Source organism: Engraulis encrasicolus, chromosome 13, assembly GCF_034702125.1.
Source record: "Engraulis encrasicolus isolate BLACKSEA-1 chromosome 13, IST_EnEncr_1.0, whole genome shotgun sequence".
NCBI lineage: Eukaryota > Metazoa > Chordata > Actinopteri > Clupeiformes > Engraulidae > Engraulis > Engraulis encrasicolus.
In genome coordinates this window covers 55008530-55026870 of record NC_085869.1, presented here as the reverse complement: position 1 = coordinate 55026870, position 18341 = coordinate 55008530, and the positions used below count along the sequence as shown (strand labels likewise).

Here is an 18341-nt window from a genome sequence, read left to right as displayed (position 1 = left end):
ATCCTAGAAACAGGCCTGCCGACCCCCCACTCCCTCCCACCCACCTGACCTCACCCCACCCCACCCCACTTGAAATTGACTGGGGCAGCTCCCGACCTGATCACTGGCATTTACATATTAAAGGCTCTTCTAAGAAGGGGATGGGAGGGGGGCATGGGGGAGCCGCAAATGCTGTGGCTTGAGGTATGAGGCAATTTAAGGTGCAAAACTCATCCACAAATTCCTCTTTTCATGCAGTGTGTGTGTGACCTCATTAAAGAGGACAGCATGTTTCCGTTTAATTTCCGCCGTTTCATCTGGAAATCCCATCCATAATTGAGCTGTATTAGTGTGGCTTTACACACTCACGTCAGATCCTCTCTTCCAGCCTTACCAAGACCAGACTTATAAGACAGACACTGTCTACACACTACCGTGATGGTCTGGGAATCCCGCTGTTGTGATGTACAACTCACATCCACTCTTCTCCTCCAACCTCACCAGGACTAGAACTAGACTCGCAACGCGTTGTGTACCACTAGGATGGGCCAGGGATTACCACAGTTGACATTTTTGAGTGGGTAGCTAACTTAGACACTCTCCTCTCCTTCAGCCACCAACTTGCGGCTAAATTTACTCCTCTCCTACAAATTCACCTTGTCAGACGCTGTGCAATAACACAATAGTTGGGGAATCCCATTCAGTGTCTGTCTCAGTCAGTGATTCTCAAAGTGTGGTCCGGGGACCACTGGTGGTCCACAACAAAGCTCAGGTGGTCCTCAAGGAGATATCTACTTTCCAAGACAAACTAGCAGTAGGCTATTTGTAACAGTATTACAAAGCTAGACATAGCTGAAGTCATATTTTCACCACAATAAGACAGGCTTGTAAATGTGAATAAAAAGGAAGTGATCTGCATCGAAATTGGCAGTGTCAAATTATCACCCCTCAACTGCCAATTCAGTTGACAGGTGGTCCCTGGACATTTTTGGGGCGACAAAGTGGTCCTTGGTCTGAAAAAGTTTGAGAAACACTGGTCTAAGTCATGCTCACTTGCTTCACCAGAACAAGACCAGACTCTCACAAGACAGACAGACACTGTGTACTACCAGGACGGTCTGGGAATCCTATAATTGGGATGCGCCCATGCTGTGCACTTACACCCACCCTCACCCCTCTCGTCCCCTTCAGTGTCAGAGACCGAGATGAGACTGTACGAGACAGACACCGCGCACATGCTGGATTAGCCACAACATTTAATTTGGGGATAAATATTTACGGCGTGCCGAGTCGAAAATAGCGTGCGCCCACTCTGGAGTGGCGAGGGAGGGTGATTAAGGCTGTTTAACTTCCTTTTTGCTCACACAGAGAGTTCAAAAAGACCAAGCGCTCTGTGGCGTACCGTACACAGACTCTCTCTCTCTCTCTCTCTCTCTCTCTTTCTCCTTCTCTCTCTCTCTCTCTCTCTCTCTCTCTTTCTCCTTCTCTCTCTCTCTCTCTCTCTCTCTCACACACACACACACACACACACACACACACACACACACACACACACACACACACACACACACACACACACACACACACACACACACACACACACACACACACTGTGACTGTGTTTTTGATTTGCACTCATCAGGAGAGCGGTCCGTGAGTGTAAGACAGGAGTGTGACAGCAAAAACAGATGAAACAAATTTACGGCCGCCACAGAGTCTTTGATATCGCCAGTCTGTTTTTAACCTCATTAAAATACCAGGACAGATCCTATTGTTCCTAGCTCTCACACACTCTGTGTGTGTGTGTGTGTGTGTGTGTGTGTGTGTGTGTGTGTGTGTGTGTGTGTGTGTGTGTGTGTGTGTGTGTGTGTGTGTGTGTGTGTGTGTTTGTGTTTGTGTGCTTGCTTGTGTGTGCATGAGAGACAGAGAGAGAGAAAGTTTACTTTTGTGTGTGTGTGTACGAAAGTGTGCGTGTGTGTGTGTCTATGTATGTTTGCGTTTGTAGACTCGCACAGTGTACAGGACTTGTTAAAATGGAGTCCCTTGAGCCCCATGTGCTTAGTGCGCATTTCGGGATGGCCCAAACAAACCCACTCTGTTTTGACAGGGCACACTCTAGTCTTCTGCATGGTCTGTTTACAGAGGGCAGGGAGATACACTTCAGACCGAGACGGGACCAGGTACAGAGCTGGACTTGACTGGCCATCTGGCATAGCGGCCATTTCCCGGTGGGCCCCGCACCCTCATGGGCCCCTATTTTCAGATTTTTTATTTATTTATTTATTTATTTATTTTACATTTTGGGGCCCACGAGGGCGCAGGGCCCACTGGTGAGTCAGTCCTGCGCTGCTAATTATGAGGGGGCCCTTTAACCCAAAAGTGCCCGGGTCCTATTTCTCCCCCAGACCAGCCCTGACCAGGTTGCTCAAATGCTCCCTGTCTTGTGTGGTGAATCCTTTTGACCACAGCATGTTCAGAATGTGTAGCGGTGGGCGAGGCTGTCTATTTACATTACGCAAAATCAGATTAAATTAAGCCCTTCGTTTGACCAGGAATAAAAAGCATGCTAAGATTTCAATCCCGTTTACCAGAAGAAAAAGAAAATGTGGACTATGATCAGTAAGTAAGCAAAAAGAAATTTACAAACGGGAAAAGTTAGGTCTATTAATGCAGTGCACAGAGACATAAACATGTGTGTCTGTCAGAATGAGCAGCTTTATCGAAATGAGCTACCAGTAGCCTTTTAACACATCCCCCATCCAGCCCTGCCGTGGCCTAACGGTAGGGCACAGGGCTTTTACGCTGGCAACCCGGGTTCGATTCCGGCCCAGGTCATTTGCCGATCCTTCCCTGTCTCTCTCTCCCCACTCGTTTCCTGTCTCTCCTCCACTGTCCTGTCAGAAATAAAAACAAAAAAGCCCTAAAAAAAAGCATATTCCCCACCCTAACCCTAACCACACTGACCAAGGAGTGGTTTACAGCTCAGCTCAATGGGTAGGCCATATCGTCAGGAAAAAGGCCATCAAATTCCTCACAAGAACCAAGGTCCAAGATGAAAATTTATTTGGATATCACGGTGAGGAGTCGTGGTGTGAGATTTTTTGTTTATTTCTGGCGATGGACTTGTGGAGTTGTGGTCTGACCTATAAAAAAAACACTTAAATTCTCATGATCATCAGTCATCATCATCATGATCATGAGTCATTCACACTTCAAACCTTCCTGAGGTGAGGCGAAAGTATTTGGCTATCACACATCCGTGTCTTAGTGGCGGTGTGAGGTGTTTATTTTTTTGCTATCGACTCAGTGAAGCGGAAAAAGAAAAACAAGTTATCTCTGTATGATGTCAACATCAGTCACTCAAACTTCAAACCCTCTTTAAGTGAGGAGAAAGTGTTTGCCTATCATACATCCGTGAGTTGCTGTAAACTCAGTAAGAAGCGGGGAAAGAAAAACAAATTAACTCCTCGGGATCGTAACATCACTCACTCTCACTTCAAATCTTCCAGAAAAAGACCCATCATTCCTGTGCGCGACCACCGAGACCTGTGTCGTTATCCATGCAGCAGGAGGCTGTTTAAAAGACTGTTTTTCATACACTGTAGGGAAAAGGGTCTGGACTGGAACCAAAAAATGGCCCTGGCATTTTTGGATTAGACCAGCCCCTCACATATACAGTAAGCCTACACTGGCCATTTTGAACGAAGAGAAGACACCGGAGCAGCACAGATGAGATTTTTTTTAATCAAGTGCACAACATATTAGGGACTAAGGTTTAGATGGGAAACCATCTTCATCAGAGGGAGTCCAGGTGAACTCTGATGAAGATGGTTTCCCATCGAAATGTCAGTCCCTAATATGTTGTGCACTTGACTAAAAAAGAGACGCATCTCATCTGTGCTGCTCCGGTGTCTTCTCTTCATTCAAGATCACCTGTTGATGCACCTGTTTCCCGTTGATGCACCAGATGAAAACAGAAGTATGTGGAACACATTTTTTCAGTACACTGGCCACTTTCATAGCCTATCCTGATTGACTCCATCCACTGTCGATATTGAACATGGACCAATGCATTGCCCGACGAAAAAAACAAACAAACAACCAAAAATAACAACAACATTGGCTCCTGAGGACTGATGGCCCGCCAGGAAAATGCCCTTTAGGTCGGATTACCAGTCCAGCCCCAAGTAGGGAACAGTCAAAGTCAAGATAAGAGGGAAGTGGAGGGAGGTGAGGCCCCCCCATGAAATTCAAACGAGGAGTCTCCACCGTCGGGGCATTGCAATACATTATTCTCCCTGATGATGAGGAGTGTGGAGTGCTTTGGAGAGCGGAGAGAGGAGGAGAACAAAACACTAATGACTGGGTTAAAACAACACGGTGTGAAGCGACTGCTCCTTCGCTGGGCCGTTTGAACAGCTGTGGGCTTTTCCTCCTGCCGCTCACCTCCTACCTTCCTCCAAAGGGCCCGGACACACAAGCACATGCGCACGCACGCACGCATGCACACACGCACACACGCACACACACACACACGCACGCACTGATGCACGCACGCACACACACATGCATACACTAGCACACAGACACACACACACATGTACGCGCACACGCACGCACACACACACACACACACACACACACACACACACACACACACACACACACACACACACATACACACACACACATGCACACACACACAAAAGTCAAGACGCATGCACACACACTAGCACACAGACACACACACGTACGCGCACACACCTACGCGTGCACAAACACACACACACACACACAAGCCAAGACACACACGCAATCACTAGCGCGCACACACACGCGCGCGCACGCACGCACACACACACTACACGTATGGTACCCCCTTGAAGAGAGAGAGCAATCACCTCCGAGGGGGCTCTGAGGTTGGCAATGGTCTTGAAAATGAGCTGGCGTGCAGTGACCCAGAGGGGGGTGCTTTCCGGCATGAGGAAGGCGTTGAGAGCATTTAAACACAATTTAGGGAGCGGAGCGGATCCGTGCCGGCTCCACCACCAACACCACCACCAGCGGCACGGCATAAATCAAAACAAGGTCTAGGCATGGCCTTCACCTTCACCCCACACACACACACACACACACACACACACACACACACACACACACACACACACACACACACACACACCACACACACACACACACACACACACACACACACACACACACACACACACACACACACACACACACACACACACACACACACACACACACTCCCTCTTGCTTCAGTCCAGACTGCAGGCCTCCTGACCCCAAACCACCACCCTCCTCCAACCACCACATGCCTCCCCAACCCATTTCTTGACTACCCTCAGCCACCCCCTATCCATGCCCCCCTCATCATCACCGCACCTCATCCAACCCTTCCTCCTCACCCCTCAATTCCCCACTCCCTTCCCTTCCCACCTCACCCCACCCTCAATTCTTACTGCTCCCCCACCACACACAAATCTCCACTCCACTACATCCCTCAGTCCACTGCACTATGCTCTTCCCACCCTTGATCCCACCCCACTACGTCCCACACCACCACACCTCACAAACACACACCCACACACACATGCACGCACACACACACATGCAAACACACACACACAGACACACTCCTCTCTCTCTCTCTCTCTCTCTCTCTCTCTCTCTCTCTCTCTCTCTCTCTCTCTCTCTCTCTCTCTCTCTCTCTCTCTCTCTCTCTCTCTCTCTCTCTCTCTCTCTCTCTCTCTCTCTCTCTCTTCCCTCTTGCCTGCATGCACCCCCACCCCAACCCTCCCCTCACCTCACCTCTCCTCGTAGGCCTTTGATGTGGACAAGTTCACATCTCCAGCGAGTCTTGAGCTCATGTGGAGATTTTAAAGAGGTATTGAGTATCATAAAAGGCCAGAAAAAGAGAGAGAGAGGGAAAGAGCATCTCATCCCCACTCTCTCTGTCTCTCTCTCATCATCTAACTCTCTCTCTCTCTCTCTCTCTCTCTCTCTCTCTTTCTCTCTCTCTCTCTCTCTCTCTCTCTCTCTCTCTCTCTCTCTCTCTCTCTCTCTCTCTCTCTCTCTCTCTCTCTGTCCAAATGTTGTCATTACGGCATCCAGCTCGGCCAGAATGTAATCAAAGGATAAATAGCCGAAGTTTGTTTAAGGCATAATCTCATATGTATAGGATTTCAAAAGAAAGTGGAAAGACACAGACAGACAGATAGAGAAACACGGAGATGGAGAGAGAGAGAGAGAGAGAGAGAGAGAGAGAGAGAGAGAGAGAGAGAGAGAGAGAGAGAGAGAGAGAGAGAGAGAGAGAGAGAGAGGAGGAAACACGTATCTGTAACGTCTACAACCTCCAGTCATTTCCTTGAGCGGTAACCTGTGCTAGTAGGTTATGGCATTTTTGGCGATAGCCACGATTATACATCATCATATTACATGTTGTTGTTGTTAAATGAGCCGTCGGTACGCTGACGGACACAGAGAGGGGCGGGCGCCTTTGTAGATGTAAATGCGATTCCTTCCTTACACTACAACAGCGGTATGATTTCCAGTTGGGAGTTCAAACGTTGGGCCGGCCATGTGCGGCACACGTGTTTTTGAAAGAAAAAGCCCTAAAGCACAGAATCCATCTCAGAGAGACCCGTCCGACCCACCGATCCGGCGCTAATTCTTCCGTCCCGGGAACACTATCTTAACAATTTGTATCAACAGCAATCTTTTTTTTCCCCTCCCAACTTTTAACTCTGGCAGTTTCTATCAAAACTTTCGATCTATTAGTCGAGTCTGTGTAATCGGAGAAAACTGCTCTTCTGATGTGGGACAGGTGGGGGGCTTTGCTTTCGCATTATAAGGGAGTCGGATTCTCCGGCTGTTTCGGCATTAAAATGCTACAACTCCCTTCCCGTTTTTGTAAATTTCTCTGTCAGGCCGTTTAACTTCAAACCGAAAACCTCGGCCTGAGTGATGCCAGCTGCTGCTGCTCCACCTTAGAGCTTCATACGGAGCCTGTTCTGCATGCGAGGGCGCATCTGCAATTAATTTTGGATGCACTGGAGCACACGGAATGCCTGATTGAATATGTTGGGAAGCCGGCCAACGGTAAAACCTTGTGTGACTGAACCAAAACATTAGCTCACTCACATGCTAGGAGGCTCCTCGCTCACTCACAGATGCAGACATGCACACACACACACACACACATGCACAGACTTGCTCCACACACACACACACACACACACACACACACACACACACACACACACACACACACACACACACACACACACACACACACACACATGCAGACTTGCACCACACACGCACACGCGCACACACGCCGTTTGTATTCTTTGTGTGATGCATATGCGAAATGAAAAAAAAAGCCTGCAAACCAGCAGAAGTGCATGCGTGTCTAAAGAGGAATGCATATATAAGCCATAATCATCAGACTGCAGTAAGTGGACATGTGCAAGAGGTTGTCAGAGTGTTTACAGCTATATCAGTGTATGTGTGTATAATATGACTGTTCTCAGGAGCTGCATTTACTTCAGTAGTATACGCCTTTTTTGGGAGGGTGTGTGTGTGTGTGTGTGTGGGGGGGGGGGTTGAGCCTTTATTCGACAGAATAGTGAAGAACAACAAGGGAGAGAGGAGGGTTGAGTGCAAGTGGGAGGGATGGAGTAGGGTTGAGAACAAGTGGGAGAGATAGGGCAGGGTTAGGAAAGGACCCAGACGGGACTCGAACCTGGCACCCCATGGACCTGTAGCCTTTAAAAGGTTGGGTGCATTAGTGCACTGCGCTTCAGCAATCTGTCTTCTGTCACTGGTAGCCAATGAGACAGTATAAACACTATCGAACTCCGGCGTCCAAGATATACAGAACGGTGCTGGTAGCAGATCAGATATCCCATTACACTATCAGTCTAATTTCACCTCCGTCGAGTTGTCTTATCGCCATTCTCATTCCCTGCATACCACAGAACGTACTTTGCACACCTAAGCCACTGATTTATTGTGGAAATCTAAACCTCTCATATTGTGATAATCTTTGAAGCATAGTTTCACTGTACAGTAGTCCAAGTTTCAAAAGTGTGTCTTGAGAGACACATCAAAAGCACTTTTTTCCATAAATCTTTTTTTTCCATTGTTATGCACAAAGAATATATCGGTTGTTCAAAGTTTGACTTTTGTTAGTTTGAGGAATGCCACTGGGTGCTGAAAAGTGCTTCTGTGGGGTATTGTGAAAGAGTGGAAGCAGTCAGCTTACTTGTGTTAATAAGGATTATCTGGGTTAATCGCCTAGAGAAACATTTGACCAAGATGGAAAAATACATAACAAATCCCCTTGAGCTGTGGCCCAGCCTTGGTATTTCAAGAATGACCAGACTGGCCATTCTGGCATTCAAACTTAACTGTGGTGGCCAGCATTTAAAACCAATGATTGCCTGAAACGGTACAATTTAAGTATCTTCAGAAATGATTTTCCCTCTGGTCAGTGGCTACGTTTACATGAGACATTTAATTTGGATTTAACTCCATTTAATTCTGAATAAAGCTTAATTCTGCTTTTAAAACGTCGTGTAAACACTTCTTAATTCGGAATTAAAGGAAATATCAAAGGAAACTGTTTAATTCTGAATTATTAATTCTGAATTAAAACCGCCATGTAAACATAGCAAGTGTCTCTTTAACCTATTTTAGCCTAAGCCATTTTTGGGAAAAGGTGCCCTCTCCCTATGAAAACCTAAATATCTCAGTCTCTGAAGCACATAAAATCATGAAATAAGTTGTATTTAAAAGCTAGAACCTTCATTTTGCACTAGAATGTGTTCATTCCGCTCTAACATACCGATCATTTTCATAAAACAGCACAAATCTGAAGAACCTTAATGCAGCGCATATGTCACTCCAGGACACTATGGGTTTAAGGACCAGTTCAGTCAATTTCAACATGCCATTGTAATGCTCACACTATCCTGGAGTTGTCAGTGTCTGAGGTTTTTTTTTTGTCTTCTTCAGCCTTTTCTGAGATCTTGGTCATTGTAATGGAGGCAGCGCTTTGTTTACATTTCAAAAAAACATTTTCATTTATTCCCAAAAACATCCGAAAGGTTACAACATCAGCAGACAACTAGCTAACAGCGGTACCTTTTGGGAAAATATTTAGAGTAGGCCTATGTTTTTTTTCTTTAAATGTAAACAAATGCTGCTCCCATTACGGAAAGGGCTTAGCCGAAAAATGTGACATCAGCGGGTACTAACAAGTCAAGGGTAGCATAAGCAATACAACAGCATATTGAAATTGACTGAACTGGTCCTTTAAGTATTAAAAATATGTAAATGAGCAATTGTTTTAGTAAACATAGTTCTGGCATCAATGTTTCAATGTAAAAAGTGATGTATGCTACCATTTCATGCTCAATTTACATGAAATGAGCCAAAAGTAGTCGGCCTCTGTAATGTATGATAAGCACATGCAGAAGTTACCTCATAATATCCGCTCTGGTCTCTGCTAAATTACTAACAATGGTTGGATAAATTAGCTCATTTCCTGCATGAATGAACCTATAGAATCTGTAATTCGATGAGAAAAATGACCTTGTCAAACTCAGGGGGTTATTTTTAGGTAAACTGTACATTTCCGCAATGTGGCGAAATGTTAACACTGGCCAACTATGGTCTAATCATTTGAGGCTAAGCAGGAAGTGCTATCAGCTGGCCTTGATTTGTTTTCCTGAGTGTTTCCTTGTGTTGCCGTTGTTATTCTCTAAATACGATGAACAAACAACTGATTAAAATGGCAAAAATGTGACACAACGCAATGTGAGAGTGAGTAATATGTTGTTGGTAGACGGCCATGAATCCAAGCCAAAACAGGAGTATTCTAATAAATAATAAAAAAAACTGAAGAAATGAATGAATTAATTAATGATGTGATGTGATGTGACTTTGTTTACGGTTTTACAACACAGCACTGGCTCTGAGGCAGTGTCCAAAAGTTAGCTTAGCTAATGATATCCATACCACATCAGGAGGCAAAGTTATATTCACACACACGAAGACTGACAAAACAAGACATCATTTGAGGCAGAGACAAACTTCAAAGCTTTTAAGCCTTTATGGCATTTTCATTTTAATTTGAAGTGACAAATCACACAGCCCTCTTGTCTGGTGGTGTAATTTCAAAGTACGTCCAAAAGAAATGTAAAAAGACGTGGCACTCAGAAGCATAACATAAATATTATTAAAAAAACAATTAAATTATATATAAAATCTAAAATATGTACATCTAAAAGCAACTGATAGATGCCGAGATAGTTCAAAGATGCATATTTTCTCATAACTTCAGTCTCCGCTGAAACCACACTTTAAGAATGAGTGGTGCACACACACACAAATAAACAACTCACGACCACATTCACATGCATACTCAATATACACAAAACAAAACAAAAAAATGTTTAGATGTGGATGATTTCCAGAATAATATTCCTTTCCTTTTTTTTCTCCTGATTTGTCCTTTTACATATAGCATGTGGCGTGGTTAGAGGTCTCAAGAGGAAAATTTACAAGTGAGAACAAAACACAGAGTGACGGTAAAGGACACAGACGGCTTGGCGTCACACATTTACATTCTGAAGACGTGAGGCCGAACGCTGATCGGCCATATTGAAAACATTGGAGACAGAGACGGCACAGTAAGTGCTTTTTGGATCCACAGCATGTGCAGTAGATAGGAACGCAGCCAAGTCTGCCCACAAGTGATAGCCTAGTAAACTAGCCCCACCCGCCAGCGGCCAAAATTATTTTCAATCTCACATTTAGTCTGGCTTGTCGGGCTACACAACTGACCATATTTGGTGAGATATGCTGACAATTTCTCAGCTATTACTTCCAGTAGCCACCTTTGACTTCACCGGTCCATTTACATATATATACAGTACATATATTTTTTTACACAATCATCAACATTCTATAGCAAGGCTCAAGGTTGACCTTGTGTGGTGAAGAAAAACAACTTTTCTTTCCTCTTAACAGAAGTTCAAAACAAAAGTCAATGTACAAGGTCAGAATTCTGAATATGAAAAAAAAGCTTTCAAATAAGTGCATCTGTGATGATTTTTCTTTTGCCTTTCTTCAAGGGCAACCAGTAACAGCAGTTTATAATTCCTACATGAATTATTGAGCATGTCTCTGAGATTTAAGACATGGCAAACTAGGCTCTGAGCCAAAGCAGCCCCCCTGAACTACAAGTGATATAGCAGCACCTTGTCCACACTGCAGTAGGGCCAAGGTGAGGGAGAACACACACACACACACACACACACACACACACACACACACACACACACACACACACACACACACACACACACAGACACACGCACACACACACACACACACACACACACACACACACACACACACACACAAACAAACACACACACTCCTCTCTCTCCCTATCTCTCTCTCTCTGTCTCTCTCTCTGACACACACACACGTGCGCATACACACACACACTCAAGCCACCAAACAATGCACGCCCCCAAGCCACCCCACCATCCCACCACACACCACGCTGGTGGAGTTGTTCATAAGCAGCATGATGTTACACACACACTTGAACACACAAGCACACACACAAACACACACACACACACACACACACACACACACACACAAACACACACACACACACACACGCCTCACAGCTGCTGTGCGGGCGGGTTGTTCTCCACCGCAGAGTACTCGCTGGTCTCCACGCCGTTGGAGTTGTCCATGAGCAGCGCGATGCCCGTGCGCGTGGAGTACTTGAAGATGAAGGCCTTCATCAGGTCGTAGCGGTAGTGCCGGTGGACGAAGCTGTACACCACGGGGTTGACGCAGCAGTGCAGCAGCGACAGGCACTGGGTGAGGTGCAGGCCCACGTACAGGGCGTTCTCCAGGCCGCACGTCAGCGGCACAAAGCCCAGCAGCACCAGCGCGTCCACCAGCAGCACGGCGTGGTACGGTGCCCAGCACACCAGGAAGACCACGATGTAGGTGAGGATGACCTTGCGGCTCAGCCGGCGCTCGTGGTCCCCGGCTGAAGAGGCGGACGGAGAGGAGGTGGAGGACAAGGAGGAGGAGGAGGGGGAGAGGGCTCTGGCCAGCAGGGCGTAGGAGACGGCGATGACGGGGAAGGGTATGAGGAAACCCAGCGCCACGAAGCTGAGCTGCACGGCGGCCATCCACTCCTGCTGGCTGCCGTCGGGGAACACGGGGCAGCAGTGGGTGACGTCAGGCGCGTGCGACGACCTCACCGCCCGCAGGAAGTACGTGTCGGGCACGGACGCCGCCAGCGCCAGGAGCCAGGCGCCTGCGCACACCAGCCGGCGCGCCAGCCTCCTGCGCCAGCACTGCGGGTCGCCGCCGCTGAGGTAGGTGACGGACAGGTAGCGGTCGACGCTCATGCAGGCCAGGAAGAAGATGCTGGCGAACAGGTTGACGCTGAAGACCAGGTGGGTGATCTTGCACAGCACCTGGCCAAACGGCCAATGCCCGTCCTGCCAGAGCGAAATCACCCAGAAAGGTATGGTAATGACCACGTACAGGTCCGCCACGGCCAGGTTCAAGATGTACAGGTGCGTCTCGTGTCGGGGGTGGTGGTGCCGCCGCTGCCGGTCGGAGCGCACGTTCACCCACACCACCAGTCCATTGGCCACCAGGCCCACGAGGAAGATGAAGACGTACAGGACGCACGTGGCCCTGAAGAGGGCCGCGCGGTCGAAGGCCAGCGGGCATATCTCCCAGGTGTGGCTGGTGTTGTGGAGGTAGTCCGACGTGAAGTTCAGACTCAGGTCCACGTCGTCGTACAGGGGGAAGAGGTCCGGTAAGCTTTCAAGGCTCATCGTGTGATCCCTCTCGACTCGAGCGTTATCTTGGTCTTGGTTGGCCTTGATCTCAACTCTAGACGGGGCTGTGGAGAATAATTTAAAAGAGTTGAAGTATGTTATAGAGAGAAAACGCACGTCAGTTTTTAGATTAATGGCTGATAATTCACATGGGGAGCACTGCATTCTACAGTTCATTACACCACACAATACACACAACCAGGGCTCTAAATTAACACACGCCAACCCGCCAAACACGGGTGAAAATTAATTTTGGCTAGTAGAAAAAAATACCTACCCGCCAATTTGGCCAGTAGCGCCCGAGTACAGTAAATTATGAACGGTAAACCGCTGCTATGACGAACGTGCGCACGTTAACTATGCAGAGCCCTTAAGGCGAGATTTCCTACATTACCCATGGACACTAGCGTCACGACGTAGCCTCCCACCATGCGCTTTCCAGTGCAGCAAGCGGCAACTCCATGCTGTTGCGCGCGCCAGCATTGAAAACATTTCAGACGACCAGCCTTCTGTCAGCTACTCTCACACTATTCTGACAGGCAGCTCTCCTCCTATGCTCTCGTCGATTTCGCTACAACCTTTTTTAACGTCACTACTGCTATTATTACTAGGCTGAACCTTGCTGTAACAGGCTGCCTTTTTGAAGCAGCGAGGCCCTGACCGTTTCAATAACATGACTAACGCAGATTATGCCTATGTGTTTTGTGCGAGTGATGAGAATGTGGCGGGGGTTAGAGCAAAGTTCTGTGTGTTGGTGAATGCTTGTAGTAATTGTAACCGTAATAATAGTGACGTTAAAAAAGGAGTGGTTGTGGAACGAAATAGCGACAAGGGCAGAGGAGGAGAGCTGACTGTCAGAGTAGTGTGAGTTCAGTTGTCTTCTGAAATGTTCCGAGTCCTGGCGCAACTAAGTTGGAAAGCCCACGCCATCGGAAAGAAAACAAATAACAAAAAAACAACCAACGACGAACCTGTGGAAGTAACAAAGGAATCGAAGATTCCCGTGATACTATTTACTTTTAGTTAAACTAGGCTTCTTGTCATTTTGTTGCGCATGGTAGATAAGAGAAGAGCTCCTCCTCTCTCCTCTCCTTTTCCTCTCATCACTTCTCCTTCCTTGGGGTGTGCGTATGTGAGGTTTTGGAGAGTTTGGCTGTGTGCTTGGTTACTGTATGTTAAAGGTCTGTTATGTGAGTGGCTTGTGTGATGTGATTCAGCTGTTTTCAGAGGAATTGAACAAAAACTAATCAAATTGATTAGGCCTAAGTAATGAAAGTTAAAAATAAAGCACAAGTTAAAAAATAATGAAAAAATATACAGCCTATAATAGGCCTATAGTATGCAGGCCTATATATAGTGTATATAGTGTAATTGTTGAACAAAATTACCATAATTAAAAAAAATAACTAGCCTAACACATAGTTTATTTTGGCGAGATTGAAAAAAAATGGCTAGTTGAACTTCTGTTTGGCTGGTAAGAAAAAATGTCCACTAGCCAAATTGGCTGGTGGTGGGAAAAGTTAATTTAGAGCCCTGCACACAACACAATAAAAAACTCAACTTAATTCAACACTAACTGTAGGTCAATGTAACAAACTGTGTAGAGTGTACTTGGTCCCAGAATACTCTCTAAGAGTTGAATTAACACTGTATTTTTACTGTGTATTGAACACACTGCACTATGCACCACACAGTGCACGTCAGATTATACAACACAACACTACACTACAAAATACACTACACACAACAATCTTCACTGTACACATAGTTCACAGTATAGTACACAGTACACTACACCACAGAAAACTGTACACTTTTCCCTGTGTACTACAGAAAACAACACATCACACTTCTCTACACACTATCACACAGTTCACTACACTACACTACAGAAAACGATGTAACACACTTTTCTACACAGTACAGTACACTCTACAGTACACTTCACTCACGGGTCACACTACACACTACAGTACGCCCTACACTACATTTCACACTAAACTACACTACACAGAGGAATACACAACACAACACACTTCTCTACACAGTACATTACACAGTTCACTACACGTCACACTACACTCTACTCCAATGTTACTTCTGTCTCTGAGGCAGAGATTGCTCCTTATGGGGAGAATCACACTGCTGACTGATAGGCTAGTTTGTTTGTATATTTCTGCAATTAAGAAGCACATTGCTGGGAAACTTGATGCGGCTTGAAAGATTTATAGTATTTCCACCCATTTCGTGCTGTGCTGCGTTGCATGCACAGAAACATCTACAAGACTTTGTGAGTTTCTTCTCCCCCACCTCCTCCTCTTCCTCCTCCTTCTCCTCCTGTTCCTCATCCTCCTCCTCATAAAAAACAGAAACCAAATTCAGGTCAGTCATGATGGCTGTCGATGATTAGGGATGAACATACTAAGATGGTTCAGATCTTGACCTGTCCTCCTCCTCTTCCTCACAAGAAAAGAAACCGAAGAGAGTGAGAGTTTGTCAGTGATTAAGGATGAACATGCTAAGACGATTCAACTCTTCTCCAAGTATTTTGCACAATCATGAAGGATACCTTGAAAACAAACACCTCCCAATTTGATAAGGACCTCAGAAAAGATAAAGACTTTCCATGGTGAACAAATTGTACAAGGTTATTTGCTTTTTAGGTGGTGGCATAGCCTTTAGTCGATAGTCACATGGTTCTTCTGACACTGGCTAATCCTCCATCCACCTTGACTAACAAATGTTCTGCAGGAAAGACTCTAACCTGCCCCCCCCCCCCCCCCCTCCTTCCTTTTGTTCACAATAAAAGAAACCAGAGTCAGGGCTGGCTGGCATGCCAGTTGTCAGTGATTAAGGATGAAACTGCTAAGATGGTCCAGCTCTTGACCTGTTCTGCATATCCGAGGTGGTCCCCTAGTAACTGTCTGGCTCCAGATTTCTGGGCCCTCTCGCTCAACTTTGGCTCCTGGCCCTTTCCCTTCTATTCCTCTCCTCTCCTCTCCTCTCTCCATTTCTCCTCTCTCTTTCCCTCTCCTTCTGCCATGGGTCATGCTTATACTAAAACAACAGCAATAGGTGCCAAAGAATTCCACATCATTCTGCTGTATTGCTGTCACCACGCACACACTGATAAAGGCCTCTCACTGAGGCTGTCAGCCTTTATGTGAACGTATGTGAGAGAGCGAGAGAGAGAGAGAGAGAGAGAGAGAGAGAGAGAGAGAGAGAGAGAGAAAGAGAGAGAGAGAGTCTGCGTGTGAGTGTCTCTGTGTGCGTGCGTATTTGACCTGAGTGTGCGCCTGTGTGCGTGAGTCTAACCTCTTGCGCCTTTTAAGAGACCTCTGAGAGAAAATAACCCCATAACTGTGGGCAGTGTGCTGGATGTCCGACACCTCCGGTCAGGCTGGCCATAACTTGTCACTGTCAGGTTACAAGCTCAGGGCGCACAGGGGGTGAGAGGTCACAGGATTTGGGAAAGTCGACACCCGAGGGAGCTCGAAGTGCCACTGGAACGTGACACAGTCCGACTACAGAACATAAGTGGGCTTTGGACGCATGCTCTCCCAAGTCAAAGTTAGGTCACTCGCATGACCACAAAAATGAGCGCAACAGAAAAACAACACAACATTCCTTTTAGACATCAGCAGCTGTGTGTCCGTCCTTCCATGCATGACAAATTACTCCAGAATGTATCAATATGTTGCGGAAAGAAAGTCTGTTTTTTAATGTTTATAAAAAACCAGACATCTTTTATTCCAAATGGACTACATATGTTGTATCATGCCAACTCTCAGTATTGCCCCATATGCAAACTGCATGCAGATTTAGTGAATATGTCGCATCTGCAAAGGACATAGATGTTGCTGAATTCAGCATCTCTGCTTCATTACCCACTGCTTGCCTACGGGCTCCACAAACCCCTGCAGTGATTAGTTAAGTAAACAAAAATCTGCTTGGTCTTAGAAAGATCTGAGAAGATTATACTAGTAACTAGACCATGTATCAATGTAATCCATGTCAGTAATCACTTTTCTGTTCAAAAAGTTTCCATGAATCCAACCAACAGAAAATTAGAGCCACAGGCTCATCATCCATCCTTTTTTTGGGTATGGAGGACAATGTGCTGAGAAATTGATGTAGCAGTGAAACATATAAGCATGCCTACATGTTTTCACCAGGCTTGCATGTTGTTTTTCTGTTGTTTATAGGCTAGCATCCCTAATGATTTGTGGATGTTTGTGAGGATGCCTGAGTTGTCTTACTGCAGTCTCTGCACCAGAACTAGGCTCCTCTTTATAGACAGCACAGGCTGGATATCATGCGAGATTGCGTGGGAATTCACTTTATTAGTGGCACATTGCTGGACTGGAGATGCAAATAACAAGGGCACTTTCTGCTTTGGGCGTAGGACAAAAAATGAATTCGTTGTCTTATTTTAAAAGAAAAGATCGAGGAATAGGCTACAATCCACACACTCAAAACGCACCAAGCAACAATTATATACATTAAGTTTTGTGAAGTAATTTGCTTTGAGAGCATAAAGAAAATTGTGCATGGATAGTGCGCGTTACTCAGTGTTTAAAACAGAAATGTTCAGTAGCTTGGCTGACCTGCGAATGCTTTATAAAGTTGTGTAGGTTTTTATCAGCGATGAGATTCGTTTACATAGGGCACGTCCTCCTTATTAGCTTCGCAGACTGTGAAAAAATGGAATGCAAAACACTTGGCAGGATAAACTGAGTCGGGACAGCCAATGCGCCCCAAATAGGCTACCGATGGTTCATTGCCATTCCCAAGATGTTGCAGACGCGCCAAATTATGTAAAACGCAAACCAATACAATGGTGTACAAAGTTCGATGGCTGTCCCAGGTGGAAATTCCGTACCTGTTTGGAAATGTTAAACGTCCATTTAGAAATAAATACATGCGGCACTCGAGCAAGCTGGTGTCCTTTCCCCCCCACAACATCCTGAACTGAAGTTACCAAAATATTTGTCTCTACAAACAAGCTTATATAAATTGTTATTTAAGATACAAAGGTAAGAGATAAGCCTACCAGATGAGTTCCAGGCAAACTGTAGGCTACTTGAGGGTCGGTCTCTCCTGGATGAGTTGACTGCGACCTCTAAATCCTCTCCGGGACTCTGCGTTGGTGGGATAGCGAAGGCGACTGTTCTAGTTCCACTCTCCACCCAATGTATTGGCTAGACTGCAGAGGTGCCGCTGCACACACTTGTTCATAAAGCCTCGCCTGCGACCAGGAACGCCTCCCGTGGCCGACCAGAGACACTTCCATTCAAGCCTCTTTCAGCAAGTACATAAAAGAAGAGAATGGTGTCTTTGATGATTCTGCGCAGGGCAGGCAGTGAACTCTCGCAGGAACGCGCATCCCAAAACGGTTCTTCTGCGTTTTTTGTTGTTATTGTTTTGTGTAAGTAAGTTACA

The 18341-nt window shown here is 46.1% G+C and overlaps 1 protein-coding gene across 1 annotated transcript; it reads right to left on the bottom strand.

The window, feature by feature from the left end:
- Positions 1–11436: 11436 nt before the first annotated feature.
- ackr3a (atypical chemokine receptor 3a) lies at positions 11437–18094 on the bottom strand. The gene is made up of 2 exons (XM_063214728.1): positions 17953–18094; positions 11437–12964 (listed from the first exon to the last, which is right to left on the bottom strand). Exon 2 carries the CDS (start codon positions 12894–12896, stop codon positions 11712–11714), a length of 1185 nt encoding a protein of 394 aa, XP_063070798.1. The 5' UTR covers positions 12897–12964; positions 17953–18094; the 3' UTR covers positions 11437–11711.
- Positions 18095–18341: the final 247 nt, after the last annotated feature.